The sequence below is a fragment of the Indicator indicator genome, chromosome 36 (genome assembly GCF_027791375.1).
Source record: "Indicator indicator isolate 239-I01 chromosome 36, UM_Iind_1.1, whole genome shotgun sequence".
Lineage (NCBI taxonomy): Eukaryota > Metazoa > Chordata > Aves > Piciformes > Indicatoridae > Indicator > Indicator indicator.
The window spans coordinates 3,469,996-3,496,260 of NC_072045.1; the positions used below are offsets into that span (position 1 = coordinate 3,469,996).

A 26,265-nucleotide genomic window follows, 5' to 3' on the forward strand; every position below is an offset into this window, starting at 1 on the left:
TCTTCTGCCCTGTGAACACAAACCACCTTTGAAATCCCTCATCTAGAGTCCAGCAGGTTGGGGGAGCAGAGTGTCTAAAGCCTTCCTGGGGAGACAGCTGGAGCTCAGAGAGGGATTCCAGGTCTGCTTCTTGTCCCTGTGCTGTACAGCCTTGCTCTCAGGATGCCACTGCTGGCCCTGGAGAGCAGCAGCTCAGGCTGGGCAACTCCCCCTCCAGCAGCTAATGCTGGACAGAATCACAGAATGCATTGGGCTGGAAAGGACCCTGGAAGGTCATCTTGTCCAAGCCCCCTGCAGTCAGCAGGGACACCTCCAACTCGAGCAGAATTGCCTGGTTATAACAGAAACAACGATGGGAGAGAGCAAGGACACCCCAAGAAAATGAACCCAGCCTCCACCTGCCCCCAGCTGAATCCTACCTTTCTTTTCTGGCCTTGATCCTCTCTTCTTCATATCTGTGAGAAACAAGAAACATTCTTTCAATATTACCCACCCAGGATTGTTCACTTTTCACAGGATCCCCAAATCCCAGCATGGAGAGCTTGGAAGGGACCTCTGGAGCTCACCCAGTCCAACCCCCCCACTCCAGCAGGGCACCCACAGCAGCCTGCCCTGGAGCACAGTGCCCAGGGTGGGTTGGAAGCTCTGCACAGAAGGAGACTCCACAACCTCTCTGGGCAGCCTGCTGTAGGCTCCAGCAGCCTCACACCAAAGAATTTTCTCCTCCTGTTCAGGTGGAACCTCCTGGGGTCCACTTTGTGCTCCTTGTTCTGGTTCTGTTTGCTCTGAAGGTGCCAGAAGTGCAGCAAGCAGGCTCCAGTCTGTCACCACTGTGTGACCAGGACAAGGTCTGCCCCAGGCTCTGCATTTCTAGGGTGGGGGTTCTGACTCCACACCACATCCTGCTGCAGGGAGGCTTTGTCCTGTGCCTCCTCAGAGCTGGGAGTGCCCCGGGGTGGCCCTGGGATACTCACTGTAGGACGCAGTCTGGGATCTGTACGTGCTCCATGGGGATGAGCTGCTCCAGTTCCTCCAGGCTGTGGACGTATTGGATCTTGTTGATAAACTTCACACTGGCAGGGAGGGAAAGAGGATGTGCCTGAGGGCTTGGGTGGATGTTCCCTCCTTAGGCAGGCAAAGTTTTCCTGGTGGAAACTGGGAGTTGTGCATTGCTGCATACCCTGCAGCCTGAGGGTCTCCATCTCCCCCCAGGGCTAACATGCTGCTGACTGCCCATGGTGGTGAGGTGCCTCCTGGCTTTGCACTGACCCCCACCCCAGTAGCTGTAGGAGGGAGAAGGGACCAACATTCCTGCCCTGCCCAGGGAATCTTTATGCACTGTCCACTGGGACAAGCTTTAATCTGGATCCAGACCACTACAGCATAGACTCACAGAGTGGTTTGGGTTGGAAGGGACCTTCAAGATCATCCAGTCCCAACCCTCTGCCATGGGCAGGGACACCTCCCACCAGCCCAGGCTGCTCAAGGCCTCATCCAACCTGGTTTTGAACACTTCCAGGGAGGAGGCAGCCACAGCCTTCCTGAGCAACCCATTCCAGTGTTTCTCCACCCTCACTGTCAGGATTTCTTCCTCATCTCCACTCCCAGTCTCCCCTCTGCCAGGTCAAAGCTATTGTCCCTCATCCTGGCACTCCCAGCCCTTGTCAAAAGTCCCTCCCCAGCTCTCCTGGAGCCCCTTCAGGTACTGGAAGGCTGCTCTAAGGTCTCCCTGGAGCCTTCTCCAGGCTGAACAGCCTCAATTCTCCCAGCCTGTCCCCGTAGGAGAGGTTCTCCAGCCCCTAATCATCCTCCAGACCCTCTCCAGCCACCTCGAGCAGCAGCCTCACCCTGGTTGCTACTAATCAAAGGTGAGTTGAAGATCTGACTCCATGAGACAAACTTGCCCTCCAAGGGCAGCTGAGCATGGGAAGCCCTGGCAGGTACCTGATGAAGGGTCTGGAAATTGCCAGCACTGTCCGGATGAACCAGGATGGGTGCACAATGATCAAAGCTTTCAGGTTCTTCCTCAGCCTGTGGGAAAGCCATGGGGTGGAAAATCAGCTTCCAAGAGCCTTCTCCCAATCCCCTGTAATGTGTTAGGTCATCACTAAACCCTCAGCACCACATCTCCACGTGGCTTTGAAACCCCTACAGGGATGGGGACTCCACCACTGCCCTGGGCAGCCTGGGCCAGGGCTTGACAGCCCTTCTAGGGAGGAAATTGTTCCTCATGTCCAACCTAAACCTCCCCTGGGGCAACTTGTGGCCCTTTCCTGTCGCTTGTTCCTTGGGAGAAGAGACCAAGCCCCACCTGGCTCCAGCGTCCCTTCAGGGAGCTGTAGAGAGCAGTGAGGTCTCTCCTCAACCTCCTTTTCTCCAGGCTGAACACCCCAGCTCCCTCAGCCACTTTCCACAGGACTTGTGCTCCTCACAGGATCCTTCAGAGATGCACTGCTCTGATCTCTGTGAGGCTGCTCGTGGAGGACAGGGGAAGAAGAGGTGATGAAGGGAGCCTGGAGGAGGTCAGAAGGCTGCGGCAGAGGAACCAGTTCCAGAGCGTGGGGAGCGAGGAAGGGTTGGAATAGATGGAAGAAGGGGGCTGGGAAGAATGAAGAGGGAACACCAACAGGACTCTCACCTTCTGTCTATCATCTGGTAGCACTTCTTCAGCCAGCCCAGGCCTGGCATCCTCCTGCGGGGGGTTGCTCCGTTCAGGTACACGATCATATAGTCCTCAGCCACCAGCAGCTCCAGGCTGCTGATCACATAGCTGTTGGGTGGTGAGGGACATGAGGCTCAAAAAGGGTTCCTTGACCTTCCTTCACCTGCCTGTGTGTCATCCCCAAAGGACTCCAGACCCCTTCTTTTAGAGCTTGGAAGAGGTTTTGGATTCTCCTGGTGCCTCGGGGTGATCCTTGGGCACTGTTGGAGGTTGTTAGCAGAGTGCCTGCACTGCTGGACATCCCTGCTCTGGTCCTCTGCCCAGCAGCTCCCAGCTGCTCAGCATTGCATGCATATGCTCTGCCCTGGCTGGGAGTCCATCACTGGCATCATTAACACTGAGGCTTTGAGTGCTTTGACTCACTGGACTTGGACACAAGCGCCGTGGGCAGTGTCTCACCCAGCCTGCAGCTGCACCCTGGGTGTGTTTGGCCTGGATTCAAATTCCTTCCAGCAATGAACACATGGAAAATGATTCCCCAGAGCCCCAGTTACCTTCCTTGCCCTCTTCTCCCTCACAGACTTTGACCAGCCACTTACAGGAAGAGGTTCTCCATGATGTAGTGGTAATCAGCCAGGTTACTGTCTGGGAGGTAGCAGGCAGCAAAGACAATGATGGCATTGAGCCCTTCTCCATAGTACCCTGGCAGAGACAGACAGAGGCAGCATCAGGGACCCTTTCCAGGGGGAGATGCCAGAGCTGAAGGGGCAATAGCAGTGAAGATAGACCTGAGCACCTGCTCTAGCTGCAGATGTCCCTGCTGACTGCAGCAGGGTTGGACTAGATGACCTTTAAAGGTCCCTTCCAACCCCTTACGTGAGTCTCTGCATTGCTGAACGTGGAGCTGGGCTGGCTGGCTGCCTCTGTTCAGCTCTAGGCAAGTTTTTGTCTCTCCCTCATGATCAGATTTGCCTCTGATCCCAAGTTTGGCTGTCACAATGCACGTTGGAGTTCAGGGAAGGGATCTGTGCGTTCCCCAGCACAGGGCTGAGAGCTTTGCCCTGGGGAGCTGCTTGGCTTTGCTCAGACTGAGGAATGGGCACTGGCTGAGGACATGTTGGCCTTCAGCTCTGCCTCAGGGACAGCTCAGGGCTCAGCTAGGGAGGGATTAAGCTCCTGCAGTCCCTTCATGGCTGGTTGTGCTGCCTGTACCCAGGGCTGGGCCAGGCTGTGTTCAGCCTTGCTCAGCTTTGTCCCTGCTCTGCTTTGGGGCAGGCTCTGACTGTTTGGTTTCCAGCATGAGCTGGGTGCTTGTTATAGAGTCACTGCATGCTCTGGGTTCAAGGCACCTTTAAAGCTCATCCAGTCCAACCCCTCTGCAGTCAGCAGGGACATCTGCAGCCAGAGGAGGTTGCAGGCCAGGCTGGATGAGGCTCTGGCCAGCCTGATGTAGTGTGAGGTGTCCCTGCCCAGGGCAGGGGGGTTGGAACTGGATGATCCCTGTGGTTCCTTCCAACCCTGACTGACTCTGTGATTCTATGATTCTCTGCTCAGAGCCCCAAACCTGAGCTGGAGTGGTTCCACCAGGGATGGGGCAGCTCCCACCTCTCTGGGCAGCCTGGACCAAGGTCTCACCACCCTCACTGCAGAAGAATTCTTCCTTCTCTCAGGTCTGAATCTCCCTCTGTTAGTTCCAAACCATCCCCCCTTGTCCTGTCCCAACAGGCCCTGCTCACCACTCTGTCCCCAGCTTTCCTACAGTCCCCTTTCAGCACCGACAAGCCACTAGGAGCTCTCTTTGGGGCTTGTCTGCCACACAGTGGTACGAAACGAGCAGCAATTTGCCTTCCAAGAGTCGACACCGCCACGGGCGGCAGCTCCTCCAGCTTGACAAAGAGGGAGCACAGGCAAGGCAGAAAGGCAGGAGGAGGGTCCCCGTGCTCACCTCCGTGTGTCACCACTCTCATGTAGGGTTTGATCATCTGGAGGTCGATGCGGTGCTCCTGCTCGCCGATGATCACCGTCCTCCAGAGCCTCCCGTTGGCAGCACTCCCATCCTCGGCCCCACCGTCCCCAAACAGGTCTGCACTGTCCCCAGGCATGTTCTTGGCTGTGGCTACAGGAGTGTCATCTGCAAAAAAAGGGACAGCCACGCTGGGGAGAGGTTCTGCCAGAGCTCAGGTGTGCAGTGAGAGGCAATAGCAGCCACAGGCTGAGGAGGAACTGTTCCATCTGCAGCTTGGAGTCATGGAATCAGGGAATGGTTTGGGTTGGGGAAGCCCTCTGAGATCAGCCAGTCCAACATCAACCCAACCCCACCATGGCCACCAAACCATGGCCCCAAGTGCCACGGCCACAGGTTTCCTGAACACCTCCACGGATGGGGACTCCACCACCTCCCTGGGCAGCCTGTTCCAGTCCCTGACCACTCTCACAGCAAAGAAATCTTTCCTCATCTCCAACCTAACCCTCCCCTGCAACAATTTCAGGCCATTTCCTCTCCTTCTATCAGCTGAGACTAGGCAGAGGAGACCAACCCCCACCTCACTGCAACCTCCTTTCAGGGAGCTGCAGAGAGCAATGAGGTCTCCCTCAGCCTCCTCTTCTCCAGGCTGAACACCCCCAGCTCCCTCAGCTGCTCCTCCCCAGCCCTGTTCTTCAGACACTACCCCAGCTTCATTGCCCTTCTTGGACCTGCTCCAGCTCCTCAATGTCCTTCTTGGAGTGGCCCAAAACTGACCCCAGGATTTGAGGTGTGGCCTCCCCAGTGCCAAGCAGAGAGGGACAATCATCCCTAGACCTGCTGGCCACAGGATCAGGATCCTTCCTGGTGTTCCCAGGCAGCTTTTTTTGCCCTTAGTCAAGCCTGTCTCCTATGTTCAGCTGCTCTTGATGAGGCTAAAACCCACCCCAGCCCCTGCAGACCTTCATCCCCATCTGGCCTTTTACCTTCCCACTCCAGTTCGTTCCCATTCCCCAGAAATTCCAGGGAATCTGTCTCATCAGGAGTTTCAATGTCATCCACATTAATGTCCAGGTCATCTGGTGTGTCCAAGAAGTCATCAGAGAGGATGGAGCCTTCACTCTGGTCCAGGGAGATGTTGATTTCAGGTGCCACAAGGGTCTTCCTCTTACGGTGAGCCCCATTGAAGTTTAACGTGGTTGGGGGAGCTGAAGGAGGAGAGGAGAAGAGCTGAGAGGTTGTCCTCACCCTGCACCCTTAGGGCAAGGCCTGAGGCTTCCTTCAGGGAGCTTGGGAGCTAAGGGGGGTGGCTCATAGCTGGGGGGTCCTGGCTGCCTGCAGGTGTGGCAGTGCCCAAGCTTCTGAGACATCTATTTCCTCCCCCAGCTCCTTGAGGCAGGTCAGCAGATACAAATCTCTGCTGATTTCCTCTTCCTCCTGGGAACTCCACTCCAAGGGAAGTGGCTCTCACTCTAACTAGAAGCTGGTTTACCCCTGAGCTCCTGATAAGGCAAGGTGGTACTCACAGGATGTGTTTTCATCTTCTGTAGGGCTGCCCAGGGACTCCATCCCTGTCTCTTCTGGGAGAGGTCTGCAGGCAAACCAAGATAGGGAGGGGAAAAGACAGGAGATAAGAGGGAAAAGGACAGGAGATAAGAGGGAAAAGGACAGGAGATAAGAGGGAAAAGGACAGGAGGTAAGGCAGGAAAGAAGTTGTTTAGGAGAAATCACTCCAGGGCAGGCAGTGGACAGGGAAAAACCTGGAACACTATGAGTGCCCTGCTCTGGAATCATAGAACCAGAGAAGTGGGGAGGTTGGAAGAGACCTCTGAGACCATCAAGGCCAACTGCTCACCCAGAGCTCCCAGTCCCAGCACTGAGCCACTGCCCCTAACCCACATCCCTGAGCTCCACATCCATGTGGCTCTGAAACACTTCCAGGGAGCTCTAGGGCTCCTCCTCAAGGGGACCAGGGAACACAGAATCATTTTGATCCAGTCCAAACCTCACCCCAGCACTGCCAGGTCACCACTGAACCATGGCCCTCAGCACAACATCTCCAAGGCTTTGAAAGCCCTCCAGGGATGGAGACTCCACCACTGCCCTGGGCAGCCTGCACAGCATCTTCTGGAGCTGGAACTTTGCTGCCTGTGCTTCTGCTCCCTGCAGAGTGCAGGCACTGAGCTCAGCAGGCTGTGCAGACCCTCTGAGCCTGGCTCTTCCTTAGCCTGGTGGGGGAGGCTTTGATGCCAGCAGCAGCTGAGCCACTGGTGAATGCTGAGCCTAGTTGCACTTTGCCCTCTGCCAGTGGTTTTGTAACCTGCAGCTGCCTTCTGCCACAGGGAGCAGAACATGACCCAGCCCAGCTCCCCCTCTAAGACAGGGATCAGAGCTCACGTGGGATCCCAGAACTGCCATCCCATCTTCACCTCACCCCCCCTCCAGCTTTGACAAAAGCTGATGGTGATTCCCAAACCACTCTGATCTAAGATCCAGGCACCAGCACCCAAATCCATATTTTGGAGCCAAAGGTTCCCTCACTGCTCCCACCCTGGGGCTCCATGGCAGAGGTCAGGACCTGCAGCTTCTCATGCTTGGCTCCTGCAAGCAAATCATTCCATGAGGCTCTGAGAATGCTGGGTGCTGGGACAGCCCAGGGGTGAGCTGGAGTGAGCTGGGGGTGGAGAAGCCACCAGTTTTAAGGCAGTGGGGTAAGAGTGAGGACAGGGCTGGCATTCAGCAGCTGCTGGCCCTGCTGCCTGCTGATACCAGGGAAGAAGATGATGGGGAGGAAGCATGCAGGAGGACACAGCCTAGCTCTGCCCTACAGAGGCTCCTCTCTGTGCTGCCATGACACCAGAGCCACCAGACAAATTAAACCCTATAAATATTTAGATCCAGGGATAATCCTCTCCTGCCTGCTTGTTGTGTATTTATGAGAGTTGGAGACCTGATCAAAGGCAACCTCCTCTCTCGTGCAGCACTCAGACCCTCCAGGTTGCCACCGTGGTCCTGAGCAGCCAGAACCATCCCTCTGGCCCCCTCCAGCCTCTCCTTCTCCCTCCTGCTCCTGTCTCCTGCCTGGTTGTTTATCTGCCTGTGAGCTGGCGCCTGGCACAACTTGGTGATACGGCAGGCGGGGGGAAGGGGAACCAGCTGTACCCAAGTACGTGCTGCAGGCAGGCAGAGAGGCAGCTCCCTGATGCTGGGATTCAGCTCAGAAGAGCAACGACCAAAGCAGAGGAGAAGAAAAGGTTTTTCTTACCTCCCCGAAGGATGCTCGGATCACTCCCTCCCAGCCTTGCCTGCAAATCTTCCTCCCCGCAGGCAGGCAGCCAGCCCCAGCCGCTGAATTCTCTGCACCGAGCAGCTTGGCTAAAGGCTGAGTGCCACCATTTTGCTCCCTGCTGACATCCTGCTGCCCAGTTCCCTCTCCTGGGCACCTCCTCCCGGGTTCCGAGCAGCCCCTGAGCCGACGGTTGGGTGGGAGATGGAGTGAGCATGCTCCCGCCCCGCGCGGCATCATCATCATCATCATCACAGGGCAGCACTTGCACAGCCAGCTGAGACTGACTGGCAGCAGGAGGCTAAACCTTTGGGGAACAGCAGGAGCCGGAGCGGGGGGGACTCAAACCCAAATCCAAACCCAACCCCAAACCCTTTCCTTGCTCCTTTGCACCTTTGCAAGGAGCTTCTTCTGCCCATCAGCTACTGGGGGAAGGGTGGGAACGTGGCTGCCAGGAGCAGCTGCATACAGTTTGCTCAGATCTTTGTCCAGGATTTGGGGTTTGTTTGGTGGTTTTATTTATTTTTTTTCCCCTCTTTTTTTTTTTTTTTTTTGGTTTGATGGCAAGATTGGATTAATCACAGCTCAGCAAAAAAATAGCTGTGCAGCAAATCATCTGCTGGAGAGCTGCTGTCCCACATGCAGCAGCTTCTGCCTCTGCCCTATTATTTTAATGCTTCTAGGAGAAAGGAAGGGAGGGGAAGTGTCTTGGAAATGATTATTGATTTATTTTTAATGCCTGGTTAAACCCAGGCAGTGCTCTCTGAGTGCTTGTTTGTTTGGGGCTGTTTCACTTGCATCATTCCTGAACTAATCCCTCCTGCAGCAGGCTGAGGAGCTCTAGTCTCAGCCCTGCCACTGCCCTGCCACCCTGCCAGCCCCTTCCTGGCCTTGCCAACGCAAGCCCCTGGTGGGTGGTGCTGGGGGCTCTGCAGAAGAAATGTCCCTGGGAGGCTTGGCTGGGGCTGGGCTGAGTTTGCTGCTTGCAGGACAAGCCTGAAATGGAGCTTGGCACCTCCTGCTCCAAGGTGATGGTGTGGGACAGGGCAGTGCAGGTGGGAGACAGCTCTGTGTCCATCCTCCCTGCCCTAGGGGCAGTGCTTTCCTTTCCATCCCTCTCCTCCCTTTCCATCCCTCTCCTCCCTTTCCATCCCTCTCCTCCCTTTCCATCCCTCTCCTCCCTTTCCATCCTTCTCCCTTTCCATCCCTTCTCCTCCCTTTCCATCCCTTCTCCTCCCTTTCCATCCCTTCTCCTCCCTTTCCATCCCTCTCCTCCCTTTCCATCCCTCTCCTCCCTTTCCATCCCTCTCCTCCCTTTCCATCCCTCTCCTCCCTTTCCATCCCTTCTCTCCCTTTCCATCCTTCTCCTCCCTTTCCATCCCTTCTCTCCCTTTCCATCCCTCTCCTCCCTTTCCATCCCTCTCCTCCCTTTCCATTCTTCTCCTCCCTTTCCATCCCTCTCCTCCCTTTCCATCCCTCTCCTCCCTTTCCATCCCTTCTCTGCCTTTCCATCCTTCTCCTCCCTTTCCATCCCTCTCCTCCCTTTCCATCCCTTCTCTCCCTTTCCATCCCTTCTCTCCCTTTCCATCCTTCTCCTCCCTTTCCATCCCTTCTCTCCCTTTCCATCCCTCTCCTCCCTTTCCATCCCTCTCCTCCCTTTCCATCCTTCTCCTCCCTTTCCATTCTTCTCCTCCCTTTCCATCCCTCTCCTCCCTTTCCATCCCTCTCCTCCCTTTCCATACCTTCTCTCCCTTTCCATACCTCACCTTTCTTTCCATCCCTGTCCTCCCTTTCCATCCCTATCCTCCCTTTCCACACCTCACCTCCCTTTCCATACCTCATCTCCCTTTCTGTCCCTTCCTTTCCATCCTTCCTGTCTGTCCCTCACTCTCCTTTCTACTCCACAAGCAGCTTGTCAGCACAGTGATGGGAGGGAGCCTTAGGCTGGCAGAGGTCCATCAGCCCAAAGCTCTGCTCTCAAAGGAAAATAAAATCCCATCCTCGAAGGCCAAGGGCTGGACTGAGCCCACCTGTGGGGCCAGCGGAAGGCCAAGCTGTGCCCTGTGTGCCAGGAGTGGGGCTGGCACAGAGGTGCTCAGATCAGGCCTGCAGCTGGAGCTGGGTGAACAGAGAGGGGCTGAGCTTGGTGCCCAGCTGAACAGGGCAGCACTGTGTGTGAATACAGGAGCTGTGTGGGCTGCCTGGGGGGGCACAGCTGCAGCTGGCACAGGGAGAGGACGCCCTGAAAAGACCCTCAAGAGCCCAGAGCCCAGCTGCAGCAGGGCTGAGTACTGGCTGTGCTGTGTGTGCCCCAGCAAGCTTTGGCCTTGGGGTGGGGATGAGGGTGGCTGCCACCCTTTGGGGATTGATTTAGCACTCTGTGGGGTTAATAAAGTGATTGGGAAGGGCAGAGCTGCCACTTTGGCACCTTCCTCCCTCCCTCCCTTCCTTTCTTCCTTCCTTCACATCCACCCATCCATCCATGTTAATCTCTGTTAATCTCACTGTCCTCTGCCCCCAGCTCCTCACCCTCTCCTTGCCATGCTCACAGAAGGTTGCCACAAGCCTCCCCCCAAAAATCTGGAAGCATTCTGAGCAGCCTTGCTGCAAACTCTCTGTTCTCTGGCCCAGTGCTCTGTTGGAGTTAAGATTCCTGTTGGCTTTGGGGCTGAGCAGGAGGGATCTGCATGCTCCATGCCCTGCTGGCTTCTTACAGGAGGAAAGAAAATTCTCCCTGATTTTTTTTTTTTCAGGGAACAAACCTGGGGAAGTCCTCATCTTGCCACTCTTCCTTCACATCCACGTTTTCCATCCTCAAAGTGGCTTCTGTGGTCCCCATGGTGCTGGGAGAAGGGTTGGCTGCGCAGTGGTTCCCTCAAGGAAGGGCTGAGGCTGGAAGGTGGAAGGAGGAGAGGTTGGCATTGAGCATGGTGGCTGGGGAACATCTCCCTCATCCACAGCCTGCAGGGCAGGGGGGCTGACAGCTGGCTCCACAGAGCTGCCCATGGGGTTTGTGGCCACCTGACAAGTGCTGGACACGGGAGGGAAGGAGAGGTTGGCCCTGGTGAGAGCAGCAGGTCTGTCTCTGCTCTGTTGTGCCCTCAGTGCTTCTCCTTGAGGATCAGCACCCTCTGGGCTGATGTCCACTTGGTTTTCCCTTATTCTTTCTCTTCCAATGCTCATCTCAACCTCACCCAGCACCTCTGCTGAGAGGAATGAGGTGTGGCTAAAAGGGGAGAGAAGAGCAAGCTTCCCCCAGGCTGGTCTCAGCCTGCTCTGGCAGTGGCATCAGTTTCCATTTTGCTGGCCTGGCAAAATACAGAGAAATTCCTGACTGCTGCTGCCTGTGCCCCAACCCTCTGCTTGTCCCTGCCCCCCCAGAAAGGAACAGAGGAGAGCAAAGAAACCTTCACAGGGATGTGGAACATCCTTCCACACCCCTGAAGAATCCACATCTCTGCCTTGCTCCCAGGTAAACCAAAGCAGCTGCCAAAAACCTGGAGCACCTCCAATGGAGCCAAGGTGGCTGTGCTGCTCCCAGTCTGGGCTTTCTCCTGCACTGGTGTGAGCAGGAGAAGTTCAGCTCAATCTCTCTTTTCACTCCCACCAACACCCCAGCAGCAGAAGAGGCCCTCAGGACTGTGTGTGCTGTCTGCTTTCACTGGAAGGTTCCTGCACTGCCTGCCAGCCAGCCAGGATCAGACCTTTGTGCTCATTTCCCAGGCACTGCACCTGCAGCTCCTGACAGAGCCCAGCTGAGGGCTCAGGACCAGCCCCTGCAGGACCAGCTCTGGTTGGAGGGAGCAGATGCATTGCTCTCAGCTGGACACTGCTGCAGCTGATCCTGGAGGGGACAAGGTCAGGCCACATCTTGGATAGAATCTGCTCAGGTGCAGTCAGCTCCTGTGCTGGGATGCATGCATTAACCCAGCCCCTGCAGGACAGTTAGGAGGTGCTTAAAGACCACAGAGGTGTGGTGCTGAGGGCCATGGGTTAGCACCAGACATGGCAGAGTTAGGGAATGGTTGGGCTGGATGAGCTTAAAGGGCTTTTCCAACCCAAATGATTCAATCAATGTCCCTCCTGAGCTCAGCCTTTACACTGTGACTGTGCCCAGGCACTGGATGGGGACTGTTTTATCTTAGGAGAAGCTGATTTCAGGGTCCTCGGTGTCAGGGCAATCAGCACCTGGCAGAGCCTGGCCCTGACCCAGGGCTTTCTCTGCTTCCTTTGGAGGCTGCTCCTCACAGAGGTGACAGCCTGGAGGGAGAGCAATCTGTGGGCATCTGCTCTGAAGGAAGGGGTCTGAATCAATCCAGCATCTGTCGTTATTCCAGCACTGGCAGAGACAGGGATGAGAGCAAGGAGCTGGCTGGGAGCACTGCAGGGCTCTCTCCCTGCCTGGTGTCTCTCATCTTCCCCCTCCCCTCCCCCCAGCACGATGTCTTCTCTCCTCACCCCCACGCCTGGCTGCCTGCAGTGCCCATGCCAGGGTCACACACGTCTCCATTTTTGATTTTCCCTGCGTGCAGGCAAAGAGGACACCTCGGGGCTGCCACAGACCCTCCCTTCCCCCCTCCTCCCTGCCGCTGTCATCTGCTTGCTGCTCTCCCTGAAGGCATCATGGAGGGAGGCAGAGAAAAAGCAAAGCAGCGAAGCAAACCCCGGGCTGGAGCCTGACGTTTCTCATTCCCAACGCCTGCCCAGCAGGGTGGAAGCCCAGATGCTGCTGTACTCACCGACGCTCCCGGCTAGCGAGGAACAAAGCAGATGCTGCCTGGATCCCAGCCCAGCATCCCTCCGGATGCAGAAGGGCTGCTCAGGAGCTCCAGCGCCGGGAGGCAGGAGCAGACCTCTGCGGCTTCCTCGGCAGAGGGCGGAGGGGATGCATCTAGGTCGGCATTCCTCAAAGCATTCCTTGCTCTGGCAGCTGGATTTTGGGGCGGGGTGGGAATCGAGGGCAGTTATTTGTATTCCATGGCTGCTGCTTCCTCTGCTGCCTCCTCCCCCTTCCAAGGTACTTTATTATTATTATTATTATTTTCTGCTTGCAGCTAGCTAAGCCTCAGCTCCCCTAAGGCAGCTAATTGCACTGCTTTTGTGTGTGAGGAGGATGAGGGTGGTGGCGATGGTGAGAAGGAGGGGGGGGTGTGTGTGTTGTGGAGGATGGGTGGAGAAAGGAGCTGGAAGCATCTCCTTTTCGGTGTCAGCTCTCCTCCAATTGGCTGCGAGGTACCAAATCTCTCCCCGCACTCTTCCTCCGGACGAGTGATGCTGGGAGGGGCTGGGCACAGCGGCTGCTGTCAGTGGGAGCCAGGGATGCTCATGATCCCGCAGGATCCGCTCCTGGAGGAGGTGTGGGAGATGGGGAAGGGTGGGTGGGAAGGGGGAAGGGTTTTTTCGTACAGTACATCACTCACTGAGGTGGCCTCAGCATGTGGTGGGATGCAGGATTTGGGGATAGGATGGGAGAGTTGGGATTGTTCAGCCTGGAGAAGGCTCTAGGGAGACCTTAGAGCAGTACCTGAAAGGGGCTCCAGGACAGCTGGGGAGGGACTTTTGACAAGGGCTGGGAGTGACAGGATTAGAGGCAATGGCTTTGAGCTGGGAGAGGGAAGATTGAGACTGGAGATGAGGAAGAAATTCTTGAGAGTGAGGGTGGGGAGACACTGGAACAGGCTGCCCAGGGAGGTGGTTGAATCCCTATCCCTGGAGGTGTTTCAAAGCTGCAGAGCTGTGGTGCTGAGGGCCATGGTTCAGCCCCAGCCTTGGCAGAGCTGGAGAATGGTTCAGCTGGATGCTCTTAAAGGTCTTTCCAACAGAGGCGTTCCTGCAATTGGCTGTTTTACAGGCGGCTGTAGCCGACGGAGCAAGACAGCAGATGTGTGAGTACCACAGCCTGTGAATGCCATCTACTGGCTGCCATCCCAGGACTTGGAGCCAGGGGATTTTTGTTTTTCCAGCCTGCTTTCAGAGGTATTTCATTGAGCACATACTGATGGGCTGAGCTGGCCCAGCTCTGCCTGCCAGGACAAATGCTTATGTTGGGAATCCATTTTCTTTACATCTGCTGGGATGTAGAAAGGGAGCACTGCATCAGGCTGGTTTTCCAGCACTGCACTTCCTCCTATCCAGCCAAATGGGAGGAGGAAATAACAGGAGAAGGGAGCAGGCTGAATCATAGAACCATAGAACTGCTGAGGTTGGAAGAGAGCTTTGAGATCACCAAGCCCAGCTGCTCACCTAGAGCTCGCAATCTCAACACTGCTGCTAAGCCACTGCACCATGACCCTCAGCATCACATCCACACAGCTTCTAAACACCTCCCAAGGATGAGCCCCCATCCCTGGAGTTGTTCAAGGAACCTGTGGCCACGACACCTGGGGCCATGGTTTGGTGGCCATGGTGGTGTTGGGTTGCTGGTTGGACTGGATGATCGCAGAGGTCTCTTCCAGCTGAAACAATTGTGTGGTTCTGTGTTTGCTGTCCTACCTGCATGGAGAAGAAGGGAGCGACTCGTTCCAGGTGCTGTTGCTCCCACCGCACGCAGCTGCTCCTTGCGCGCTGGTGGAAGTCGAAGGCACGAAGCTGTTCTGCAGCCTGCCACGGGGGGGCGCTGAATGCCCCCGGCCTGAAGCGTCGCTGCCGGCAGGGCTGGGAGATGCAGGCAGCGAGCTGTAGATGGCACCTTGCACCAGGAGATGGCAGGGGCTGGCGCCCGAAAGTGTCGGAGAATCGTGGAATTGTTTGGCTTGGAAAAGACCTCTAAGATCAACGAGTCCAGCCATCAACCACCGCGGCCACTACACCCTGCCCCCAGCTCCCACGGCCACGCTTCCCCCGAGTGGAAAGCAGAAAGGAGACATCTGGCCCTAGCAGAGCTTGAAGGATGAGCTGGGAGGCTGATGGTGCCCAGCAAATGCTGGGTGTTGGGGGTGACCTGTTTCAAGTCAAGATGCCAGGGGGCTCAAGCTCTTGGAGCTATCAAGATGTGTCCAGGAGAGGAATGGGTTCCTCACTGAGTGTGCTGCTCCAGCATGGTGGTGACCTGTTTCAAGCCAGCCTTCAAGAGGTGGCCAGAAGATGAACAGGTCTCTCACTGGGTGTGATGCTCCAGCATGAGCTCAACCTCTTACCAAACCCCAGAGAGCCCTCACTGAACAGAACATTTTGAACACCCAGCTCTGGGAGAAGCTTTTCAGAGCCCACATCTGAGCAGGCTGTGGGGGATCCACACAGGAGGTGTAGGGGCTGAGCGAATTTGGCTTGCTCAGACGAGCTGCTCACAGGATGGCTCCCTCGGAGTGCCTGTGGTTTTCTCTTCTGCTAATCTGGTTTTCCTCCCCTCCCAGGTCAGGCAGAAGTTACAGGTTTTCTCCTCACTGGTGAGAGGAAGAAATGGGCCTTTTAGTTTAAACACTCAACTGCAAAAAACACCCCAGCAGCTGGAGTGTGGAATTGCCACCAAGCTCTGCTGCAGCTCTTGGGCTTGGCAGGGCTGGAGGTGCCACAGCTTGAGGTGGTTTAACAGCTGCTGGGTTCCCTGGAAATCCCCAAGGAGGAGGCTTCAGGGTCTGGATGCTTCTTTCTGGGGCTGGTGATAAAAATCACACATGGTGAGGCTGGGAGGCACCTCTGGAGATCATCTGATCCAACCCCTGCTCAAAGCAGCAGCAGCCAGGGGGAGTTCAGTGAAGAAAGTCATTGGTGTCTTGGGGGGGCATGAAGAAGAGTGTGGCCAGCAGGTCAAGGGAGGTTCTCCTGCTCCTCTGCTCTGCCCTAGGGAGGCCACATCTGGGCTGCTGGGCCCAGTTCAAGAGAGATTGAGAACCACTGGAGAGAGTCCAGTGGAGGCTCCAAAGCTGCTGAGGGGCATGGAGCAGTACTGTGAGGAGCAAAGGCTGAGAGCCCTGGGGCTGAGCCTGGAGAAGAGCAGTCCCAGAGGGGAGCTGAGCAATGCTCAGCAAGAGCTAAAGGAGCTGTAGGGGGCAAGAGGCTGGGGCCAGACTCTGCTCAGTGGTGCCCAGGGACAGGACAAGGGGCACTGGGCACTAAGTGGAAGCCAGAAGGTTCCATCTGAACAGGAGGAGAAGCTTTGGTGTGAGGCTGCTGGAGCCCTGCAGCAGGCTGCCCAGAGAGGTTGTGGAGTCTCCTTCTCTGCAGAGCTTCCAACCCCCCCTGGGCATTGTGCTCCTGGGCAAGCTGCTGTGGGTGCCCTGCTGGAGCAGGAGGGATTGGAGTGGGTGAGCTGCAGAGGTCCCTTCCAACCCTCACCATGCTGGGATTCTGCTTGAGTTGTTCAGGGCTGTGTGCAATCAGGTTTTGATTATCTTCAAGGATGGAGACTCCACAACCTGCTGCTACTTTTGACCACCCTTACAGTTAACATAAAAAACACCCCTCCCCCCCCCCAAAAAAAAAGGAAAGTCAAATTTCTCTCAGTTCTGAGGGAATTCCTCTCATGGTCCCTGCCCCTTTGCTGGGCACCACTGAGAAGAGTCTGGCTCCAATCATGTTAAGCCAGCCTGGCTGAAATTAAGATGAAACATTTGTTTGCAGGGGGAAAATAAAAGTTATTTTGGTTCCTTTGAAATTATTTACAACTCCAACCAACGTTTGAAGCAGAAAAAAGAAAAAAAAAAAAAAGGGGGGTGGGGAGGTGGAGAGAGGGAAGGGGGGAAGAGAAAAAAGTCTTTTAGGGATGAAAACCTTCAGGCTTTGTTTAAGATAGGCCTGAAATGAAATGCTTGAACTTTTTTATTACACTGTGACAGCCTCCATTTGAGATCTGCCTGCCTTTAATTAAAGAGAAGGGACAACAGAGTGCCTTCAAACATGCACTTGAGAAACAAGAGAATCAGTTTTATTTTGGGGGGACAGGGGGGAGAACAAAATGTTTGCATTGTCTCCACTGAAGGGAAAAAAAAAATCAACAACCAAACAACCCAAAATAAAAACAAAAAACCCCCAAACAAACAAACAAAAACCCAGAAAACAAAAAATCAACAACCAAACAACCCAAAATAAAAACAAAACAAAACAAAACAACAACAACAACAAAACCCCCCCCCAACAACAAAAACCCCCAGCAAACCCAAACCAGCAAACCCCAAAACACCAAAAACACCAAACCCAAGGTTTTGCTGTGACAAAATAGGAAGATTTCACTCAGGGCTGACCTAAAGAGAAAATATTTTCCACTGCCTCCTTTTTAAATGGGAGCTCTAAAGGGGCAGAGCAGGGTCTGGGGCTTCACCTCTGGCACTCCAAGGAGAGGATGCTGGCATCTGGGAAGCTCTTTGAAATGTGGGATGGGGCTCAGACTCGTTCCTGGTTCATGGATTCACAGAAAGGGTTGGGAGGGAGCTTCAAGGTCAGCCAGTTCCAACCCCTCTGCCACCTCCCACAAGAGCTGGCCACAGGTCCCTCCCCCGGAGGCAGCAGGGAGGCAGCAGAGCACAGCCTGGGCTGTGTGGGGCTGGGGTAATGCACGTCTGCTGCGAGCAGGCTGCCAGGTTCTGCAGCCCTGAGGACTCAGCTGGAAGGAGCTGCTGTGTGGGCAGAGGCAGCTGTCAGGAATGCGTGGCCCAAACCCAGCACCACAGCCTCTTGCTGACTTGGTCTTGTCACTTGATGTGGCTCTTGAACCTCTCCAGAGAGGCTCAGAGGCAAATCCAGCAGAGCCAGGGCTGCTTGGAGAGGTGGAGAGAGCTGTCCCAGATAGCTCTGGTGGTTTTCTTACCCCAATCCTGCTATATTTAAGGCATTTAAAAGGGGGGGTGAGAGGGGGGTGGGGAAAGTGTTTTCCTTTCTCAGGAGGTGCTTTGCACATCTAAACCACCAAGACAAGCATCCTGTGGTTGCTCAGTGACCTGGTTGCAGGCCTGCAGAGTGGGGCTGGGAGGGTGGTTCATGGTCCTTGCACAGAAGCCAAGAAGAGCCTTGCTGCTGGAGCAGCCAACTCCTCCAGGCAGGCACTGCTGGCTCCTGCCACTTCCAGGTTCCCCTGGGAAGCAGCACAGCCCAAAGGACTTTGGGATGCTCAGGGCAGTGGAGCTGCAGGCTTAGGGCTGCAGCTGTCTGCAAGGGAACTGGCATGTGTGTGCCTGGAGCTCAATGCCTGAGTGATCCCTGAAGTCCCTGGGGAGCAGACCCTCGTCAGTCCTCTCTAAACACTTGTCACCTCTGCCTGGGCTTGGTGAGACAAGTTCAGTTGTGATGGAGATGGAGCCTTGGGGAATGGAGACCTTGACTGACAGGCTGGGTTAAACTCCTGGACAGGCTGAGGGCTTGTGGCTACCTCCCAAGAAGCTCTTCAGAGCCAGCAGCTCCCAGCCTTGCCTTGCCTTGCCTTGCCTTCCCTTCCCTGGGGGCTCTTTGGCCTTACAAGAGCAGGCTAAGGAGGGATCTACTCATAAATATCTAAAGGGTGGAGGTCATGAGGGTCTGGCTGGGCTCTTCTCAGTGGTGCCCAGGGCTAGGACAAGGCACAATGAGTACAGACTACAACTCAAGAGGTTTTTCTTGAACTTAAGAAGAAACTTTTTTGGTGTGAGGCTGCTGGAGCCTGCAGCAGCTGCCCAGAGAGGTTGTGGAGTCTCCTCTGCAGAGCTTCCAACCCCCCCTGGGCATTGTGCTCCTGGGCAAGCTGCTGTGGGTGCCCTGCTGGAGCAGGGGGGTTGGATTTGGTGAGCTCCAGAGGTCCCTTCCAGCCCCTCCATGCTGGAATTCTATCACACTAAAGCCTCATTACCTGCAGTCCCATGATGGTGTGTGGAGAAGAGCCAAGGCCACCTCCTGCAGGAGCCATTCTCCAACCTTCTGCTCCAGGGAAATGTGTTTTGGGGTAGGAAAGAGATGGCAGAGAAGGAAGGCAGTGGGTGAGGATCCATTTCATCTCCCCCTTTAGATTGGAAGCCTTAGATCAAGCCCATGGATGAAAGCATCTGGGAGAGATTATGGCCCTGCCGTGGGGGTTGGTGTTTATGCCAGAGGCAATGGCTCGTGGTGAGAGGGCATCAGGCAGCCTGACCTGCTCCATGGGGCTTGTTTACATCTCATAAACAGGAACACTTCACCCACACCTTCCTCCCTGCCCACCCTCCCTCCCCTGACTGCCTCTTGCACTTCCCTGGGCACAAACCCAGGCAGCAGTGTCCAGAGAGCTGCTGCTTCTTGGGCTTTGTGCTGAGCTGGGGCTGGCCCTGGCTTGGGGAGCAGATTTATTGTCCCAGGTAGCCCTGGTGGAAAGCATCCTGGTCCTTGGCAAGTTCACCCTTGCTTGGTCAGGACTTGCTTTGTTCAAGTGCAGAGTTTGTAAGTTCCTTCTTAGTTTTTCTTCTTTAAGTTCTTCTTCTTTAGGTTCTTCTTCTCTAGGTTCTTCTTCTCTAGGTTCTTCTTCTCTAGGTTCTTCTTCTCTAGGTTCTTCTTATTAATGTTCTTCTTATTTATGTTCTTCTTCTCTAGATTCTTCTTCTCTAGGTTCTTCTTCTTTAGGTTCTTCTTCTTTAGGTTCTTCTTCTCTAGGTTCTTCTTCTCTAGGTTCTTCTTCTCTAGATTCTTCTTCTCTAGATTCTTCTTCTTTAGGTTCTTCTTCTCTAGGTTCTTCTTTATGTTCTTCTTCTTTAGGTTCTTCTTCTTGTGGTCTTTCTTCTTGAGGTCTTTCTTCTTCCTTAGGGTGAGTCCAGCTCTCGGGGCCTTTGTTCATTTCCCAGCATCTGGCTGGCAAGTGAGGCAGTGTCTGATGGCCTCACAAAGCTTGCATGGTCTGAAGAGCAGGGGATGTGGTGCTGTCCATCCTCACCTACAGGCAGGGGAGTCCTCCAGAGCTGCTCTGCAGATCAACTGGAAGCCAAACCTGTCTCCAAGAGACAAGATGAGAAGAGAGGCCTGATTCTGCTCAGGTGCAGGGTCAAAAGAGAGGTGGATGGCTGAGACCAACCCTTCCTCCACCCTACCCACTCCCTCTCCTCCACTCAGTGCCTTGTTCTCATCTCCTCTCCAAACCTTCCCTCACAGTCTCTGACCTCCCCTCTCCCTGCAGTGCCCTTGCTCCTCTGCTTCTCTCCATCCTTTGGTCCTCTGCATCCTCCTCCCAGCTTTCTCCTGCCCCATTCTCATCCTCTCTGTCAAACAGCTCCCAGCAAGCCTACAAACCCCAGCCCCTGCAGTTTGCCAGCTCCTGGAGCTGTCCAGGAGGGGAAATTGCAGCAAATGGTCCATGAAAGCCAGCACCAGCCAAGAGTGCAGCTTGCTGTGGCTGCTGAGGGCCTCACATCTACAGGGAGAGGTCCAGAAAGGTTTTTTTCCCTCTGCTTTAAAACACCATGTTGCTGTTTTTTGGGTTTTTTTTTTTTTGTCCTGCATTAAGTTGCACAGTCAGAATCACTCAGCAGCAGAGGGATGTCATGGGTCAGAGAGAAGGAAAAGAGATTTGCTCTCCTGCCTTTTGGGGAGGCCAGAAGATGACTCCAAGTGCATTGACTGGAGGGATTCATGCAGAGCTTTATAATCTGCTCAGAAACAGCTCTCACCTCAAAGAAGCTGCCAGTGATGGATTTGCAGGGTGAGCTCCGTGGCACCTCAGGAGGCTCTGCGCCTGCCCAGCCCTTGGATCTGCCTCCACTTCAAAGCTCTCCTTCCCCAGCTGCCTCCCAATGAGCAGGGTGGGGCAGGAGTGGCCTTGCTGCAGTCCATCAACACCAACCACATCCCCACCTGGGGGCTGGGAGGGTCAGCAGTAAGATAAACTCCACAGTGCCTCATCCTGGGAGGTTCAGCTGTGGAGCAGGAGGGAGATGTCTGCTGAGCAGCTACAGCTTGTGGGTCCTACCTCAGGACCTGGCTCTGCTCTAGCCCTGTGTTAAGCCAGGTTTAGCTGAGCTTATCCTGGTGCCCAGTGCCACAGGCTGTGTTTTACTGTGGGCTGATTCCATCCTGCCAACGGTTGCCCTTAGTTTTGCTGAATTTTGGCCCTTCCTGGAAAGGAACTGATGAGGGTGAAGGCCTTTGGGTAGGGGAGAAGCAAGGAATTCACCCTGGCTGGAGTGATGTGGTCATGGCCCTGTCCTGACTTTCCCAGGACAGGGCTTTTGGAGAGGTCATTGATGCTGTGTGGCTTTTGGAGACCTGAGATTGGGACAATGTGAGTTGATTGCCTACCCTGGGAGAAGCATCAGCAGCTGGAGAGGAGCTGGGATGGGAGAAGAGCTGGGATGGGAGAAGAGCTGGGATGGGAGAAGAGCTGGGATGGGAGAAGAGCTGGGATGGGAGAAGAGCTGGGATGGGAGAGGGGCTGGGATGGGAGAGGCTCTGTGTGTTTCCCAGGTCTGTGCTTGATCACTTGGGAAGGGTTTGGATGTCTAACCCTGGTGAGGAGCTGCTGCTGCTGCTGTGAACTACTTGAAACCACCTGGTGCAAAGCAAATCCTTCCCTTCCAGAGGTGGTTCAGCTCCTACTGATTTCAGACACAGCCCCATCCAGAAGGTGCTTTTGCTCTTGTGTTTTATTATCCAGTAATAAACATTTATTGGTGCTGCTCTTCACAAGGGAGAGCCTCAGCGCAGCAAGTGGTGACAGGAGCATGATGAATTCTGCTGCCAGTTCTTGCCCTGATTAGAGGAGGATGTTCCTTGCTTTGGGATCCTCAGGCTGTTAACAGCTGACACCTAGACACAGGCTGCCCAGAGAAAGAGCCTCTGCCCTTGACATTGATGTGTGAAGGGTTAATAAAGGGCTTTGCTCTGTCTCCACCTTCACATCTGCTGATTAATTCCAGCCAGGTGTCTAAGGGTTCAGGTCTTAAAACAACAACTGCTGAAGTGTCTGGGAACACTTAGTTAGGCTTCACTCTGCAATTCCAAGTATGGGTAAATATTTGCACCTCTGTGGCTGTAAGACACCTTTGAGATATGAAGGCAATTACAGCAGGAGGCGGAGGAGGAGTTCTTGAGGAGGGCAAAGTGAGTGATTTCCTGGGGAGCAGCCCTGCTGCAGAGGCAGGCAGGACTCCTGGGCTCCTTTGGCAGCTCCTTCTGGGTGGTCTTGGGGTAAGGTCATGGGGGGCAGCTGGCTTGGGGTGCTGGAGGGGCTGCTGTCCCCCAGCACCTCCTGGGGAAGTCAAACATGCTCCTGTTTGGTCTGGGGCTTTAGAGCTTCTAGGCCATGGTGGGCCCCAGTGATCCATTTTGCATGGGAGAACGAGGAGGAGAAATGCAGGCTCCAGGAGCCTGAGCAAAGCCTCTTGCTCCTCAGTACCCTGAGGGAAGGCCCTGCATGGCTCAGTGACCCTGGCAAACACCTCTGCTTCTGCTGAGGTCCTGCCTGCAGATGGTTTCATAGCTGTAGGCTTCTGCCTCTTTCTGTTGGAGAAATGAATGGTTTTCAGCTGCACCTTCAGGGGGATTGCAGCCCCAGGAGTCTTCATTTCTGCCTTTCAGCAGCCAGCTGTCCTGTGGTGTGTGCAAGGATGGCAGAAAATGCAGGGTCAGCCTTCTGATGGGGGCAGCTGGGCTTGTCCCTGCCTCCCTGCACACCTGGGCACTCCAGGAAGTAAGTTCATAGAGTCATAAAGGTTGGAAATGATCTCCAAGATCATTGAGCCCAACCATCAACCCAGCCCCACTGTGGCCATCAAACCATGGCCCCAATTTCTTGAACACCTCCAAGGATGGGGACTCCACCACCTCCCTGGGCAGCCTGTGCCAGAGTCTCACCACCCTTGTACTGAAGAAATTCTTCCTCCCTCTCCTCCCTCTCCTTCTCCTCTCCCTTGGCCTCCCCTCACAGCAGAGGTGCTCCAGTCCCTGGATCATCTTTCTGGCTCTCCTCTGGCCTCACTCCAATGGCCTTTGAAGAGATCTCTTCCCTCCAGTGTGTGGTGAAGTTGCTCTGCCCCTCACTGCCCATACCTCTGGGGAGTCTGTGGTGTATTAAATCTGCTGCAACAACTTCAGAGGCATTTCCACAGTCAAGTGATCATAATAATGCTCATAAAGCACACTCCAGTGTGAGGCAGTTATAAATTATCCAACTTGAGGTGGAAAAAGAATATAAAAAAAAAGAAGAAAAGGACCTGGGCTGAGTTAATAGCCCTGGAAGAAGAATAAATTTGGAGGGCCTCATATTGCAGAGCTTTCTTTGGTGTGTGTGCAATAAAAGGAACATTTATGGCTTTGCTGTGTAAATTTGGGTTTAATTTTTTTTCTTTTTTTTTCTTTTCTTGAAGCAAAGACCTTTGAAATAAGTTATAACTTTCTTCCTCCTCTCAGTTTAATATTGCTTTAAAGAGAAACAGCAGACACTTGGGTGCTGTGCACGAGGGCAAGGGAGGAACGAGGTGGGAGTGCAGCTAACAGCATCTTAAGGGCTGGAGAAGCTCCACTAGGAAGGGTGGAGAAGCTCCACCATGGGGACAGGCTGAAAAAGTTGGGATTGTTCAGCCTGGAGAAGAGAAAGCTCCAGGGAGACCTTAGAGCAGCCTGCCAGTACCTGAAAGGGGCTCCAGGAGAGCTGGGAAGGGACTTTTGATCAAGGCTGGGACTGACAGGATGAGAGGCAATGGATTTGAGCTGGGAGAGAGGAGATTGAGACTGGAGAGGAGGAAGAAATTCTTTCCAGTGAGGGTGGGGAGATGCTGGAACAGGTTGCCCAGGGAGGCTGTGGATGTTCCCTCCCTGGAGGGGTTCAAGGCCAGGCTGGATGAAGCCTTGAGCAGCCTGAGCTGGTGGGAGGTGTCCCTGCCCGTGGCAGGGGGTTGGAGCTTCAAGGTTCTTTCCAATCGAAACCAATCCACCAGTCTATGAATCTTGTCCCTGGCCAAGGCCTGAAGCAGGTGAGGAGGGTGAGCAGGGGATGCTTTGGATCCCTAAGAGAAATGCTCAGTCCCAGGTTGGCTTCCTCCAAGCCCTCCCTGGGCTTTGGTGGCCACATGTCTCCCATTCAGTGCTCTGGCAATAAATCTCTGTGATCCCAAATCCCTGGTGAGTAATTGTCTTGTCTGGAGGCGTTTCTGGACGCTGTTCACACGCTGTGAGGAGGCAGAGGGCTGGGCAGATTTCTCTTCCCTCATTTCCCAACCTGAGGGTGATGCTTTCACAGGAAGATGAAGGGGAAGGAGCCTGAGGGTGCTGAGGAGCAGAGGTCCCAGCCCGTGGATGGTTCATGACAGGCCTGGATCAGAGACAAGGCAGGCTCTGCCCTTCAGCAAAGCATCCACCACATCCTTGGGAGGTGAAGCACTGACACCTCTGATCACCTCCTGCCTGAAGAATCAGGGTAGTTTGGATTGGGAAAGACCTTCAAGGTCATCCAACTCAACCATTCTCCAACTCTACCCAGGCTGGGGCTAAATCATGGCCTCCAGCACCACAGCTCTGCAGCTTTTCAACACCTCCAGGGATGGGGATTCAACCAGCAGCCTGTGTCAGGCTGTGAGAACCCTTTCAGTGAAGAAGTTCCTTCTAAAGTCCAACCTAAACCTCCCCTGTGTCAACTTGAGGTCATTTCATCTGAAGAGGAAGGGGAGAGTGGAGCTGGTCTGGGATGTGGCTCAATGGGATGCCCCAGGCTGGCAGAGACAACCTTCTCCCATGCATCCTGCCTGCTGCTGCACCTTCCCTGCATCCCTGGATCTGGGGAAGCCTGGGGCTGCTGGGAAAGCCTCTGACTCAAGCAGCAGGAATGCAGACAGCATCCCTCCCTGGGGCTTTCTTCTTCTTCCTCTGCTCCACTACGCAGCACGATCAGGCAGAGCGACCTGCAGCAAAGCCCCAGCTCGTAAATCCTGGCTGCTGCCAGGGCCCCGCGGGGTTTGCTTCCCTCTGTCAAAGGGAGCAATCAAATCCCCTCCAACACGTTTTTAATTGGGTAGCTGCAGGCTGTGATGTTCCCCCGGGGACATCTGCCCTGTGCTTGCACAGGCAGCAGGGAGATGCCAGACCCCTCCCCGGGGCGAGCGACGCGGAGCAGCAGCAGCAGCAGCAGCAGCAGCAGCAGCCAGGGATTCTCCAGCCTGGAAGCACTTTGGACTTGGGTGGCTGCTGGAACTGGGGCACCCACATGGAAGCAAGCTGGGGAGGTGCCTGCCAAGTGCTGGGGTTCTGGTTGTGCTCCTCAGGGCTGGGGCCAGGGGAGGTGGTGATTGCTCAGTGACTGAGTGGCAGCTGGGGGGTGGTGAGATGCTGCTCCCCCTTGCCCTGCTAAAGCATCACATGGAGGGGGGCAAAGTAGCCTTGGGATGGGTTTGGATGGAAAAGACCTTCAAGATCATCCAGGCCAACCATTCTCTAACTCTACCAAGGCTGGGGCTAGACCATGGCCCTCAACACCACAGCTCTGCCCCTTTGTGACCCCTCCAGGGATAGGGATCCAACCACCTCCTTGTGGAGCCTGTTCCAGCCTTTGAGAACCCTTTCAGTGAAGCGGTTTCTTCTAATCTCCAACCTGAGCCTCCCCTGGGGCAACATGAGGCCATTTCCTGTCCTTTGGAGGTCCCTTCTAACCTCCTACCACTCTGTGATTCTATGATTCCCTTCTGGGAGTCAGAGAGAATCTTCACTGAAGCCCTGGCAGAGCTGATTGCCAAGGGTGTCCCACCTCAGCTCCTGGGAGGCTGCTACAGGGATGTTGGTTTGGGATTGTTCTGCATTCAGGAAGTTTCCCCATGGGAAATGCACATTTCCAAAGTGTTTCTGGTGCATCCAGGATGCAAAGGAGACTAAATTGAAGGGTGGCTGATGACTAAAGGATCTTCTTCTGCTTGATGCTGGATGGAATCTGATCTGTAAAGGGGCCATGGCTGTTCTGGGTGAGGTGTTGAACCCAAGGCTCTTTGCTCAGCCCTTGCCTGGGTGGAGAATTCACTTCTCAGACCTGTAAATCTAAACAGCTCAGGAGGCAGCTGGGGTCTAATCCAAAACAGTAGGAGGGTGTGAAATCTCCTCCTGGAGGCCTTTCCTGCTGTGCTGGAGGCAGATCTGAGGCACTTTGCATGGGGCAAGGCTGCTGGCAGTGGATGGGGTGCTGGGGTCTCTGTCCTGAGGGACTGGGGGGTGGTTGCCTTCTGCCACTGCCAGGCAGGACACTGGACACCAGGGGGACTCATGGCTCTTGGCACCCCAGAGGCAGATGGGGTTTGGTGGGATGAAACCAGTTGTCCAAGCCCTTGGCTGAACTTTGAGGGTCTCCTGGCATGCAAGACTTGACTTGGAGGCTCTCCATGAGGACAAGGGCAGGTGATGGCTCTGGGAATCAAGTTAGATGAGCAACCAGATCACTTTAAAACCTGGTTGGGACCTGGTGCCATGAAACAGATCAAACCTCACCCTGAGTATGTGAAGTTGGGATAAAGCAAA

The 26,265-nt window shown here is 54.8% G+C and overlaps 1 protein-coding gene across 1 annotated transcript; it reads right to left on the minus strand.

Moving 5' to 3' along the window:
- Positions 1–415: 415 nt before the first annotated feature.
- ATCAY (ATCAY kinesin light chain interacting caytaxin) lies at positions 416–10,750 on the minus strand. The gene is made up of 9 exons (XM_054396014.1): positions 10,674–10,750; positions 6,152–6,216; positions 5,612–5,833; positions 4,608–4,793; positions 3,262–3,364; positions 2,639–2,770; positions 1,945–2,031; positions 975–1,073; positions 416–455 (listed from the first exon to the last, which is right to left on the minus strand). The coding sequence occupies exons 1-9, from the start codon at positions 10,748–10,750 to the stop codon at positions 416–418; spliced, it is 1,011 nt and encodes a 336-aa protein (XP_054251989.1).
- Between the last annotated feature and the right edge of the window lie 15,515 nt (positions 10,751–26,265).

What these genes read in the sequence shown, in the direction of transcription:
- ATCAY (XM_054396014.1), bottom strand. Translation starts at nt 10,750, where the DNA reads ATGGGGACCACAGAAGCCACTTTGAGGATGGAAAACGTGGATGTGAAG. An exon ending in CAAGATGAGGACTTCCCCAG is followed by an intron (nt 6,217 to 10,673) that starts GTTTGTTCCCTG and finishes GTTTGCCTGCAG; the next exon opens with ACCTCTCCCAGAAGAGACAG. An exon ending in ATCCCAGACTGCGTCCTACA is followed by an intron (nt 456 to 974) that starts GTGAGTATCCCA and finishes TGTTTCTCACAG; the next exon opens with ATATGAAGAAGAGAGGATCA.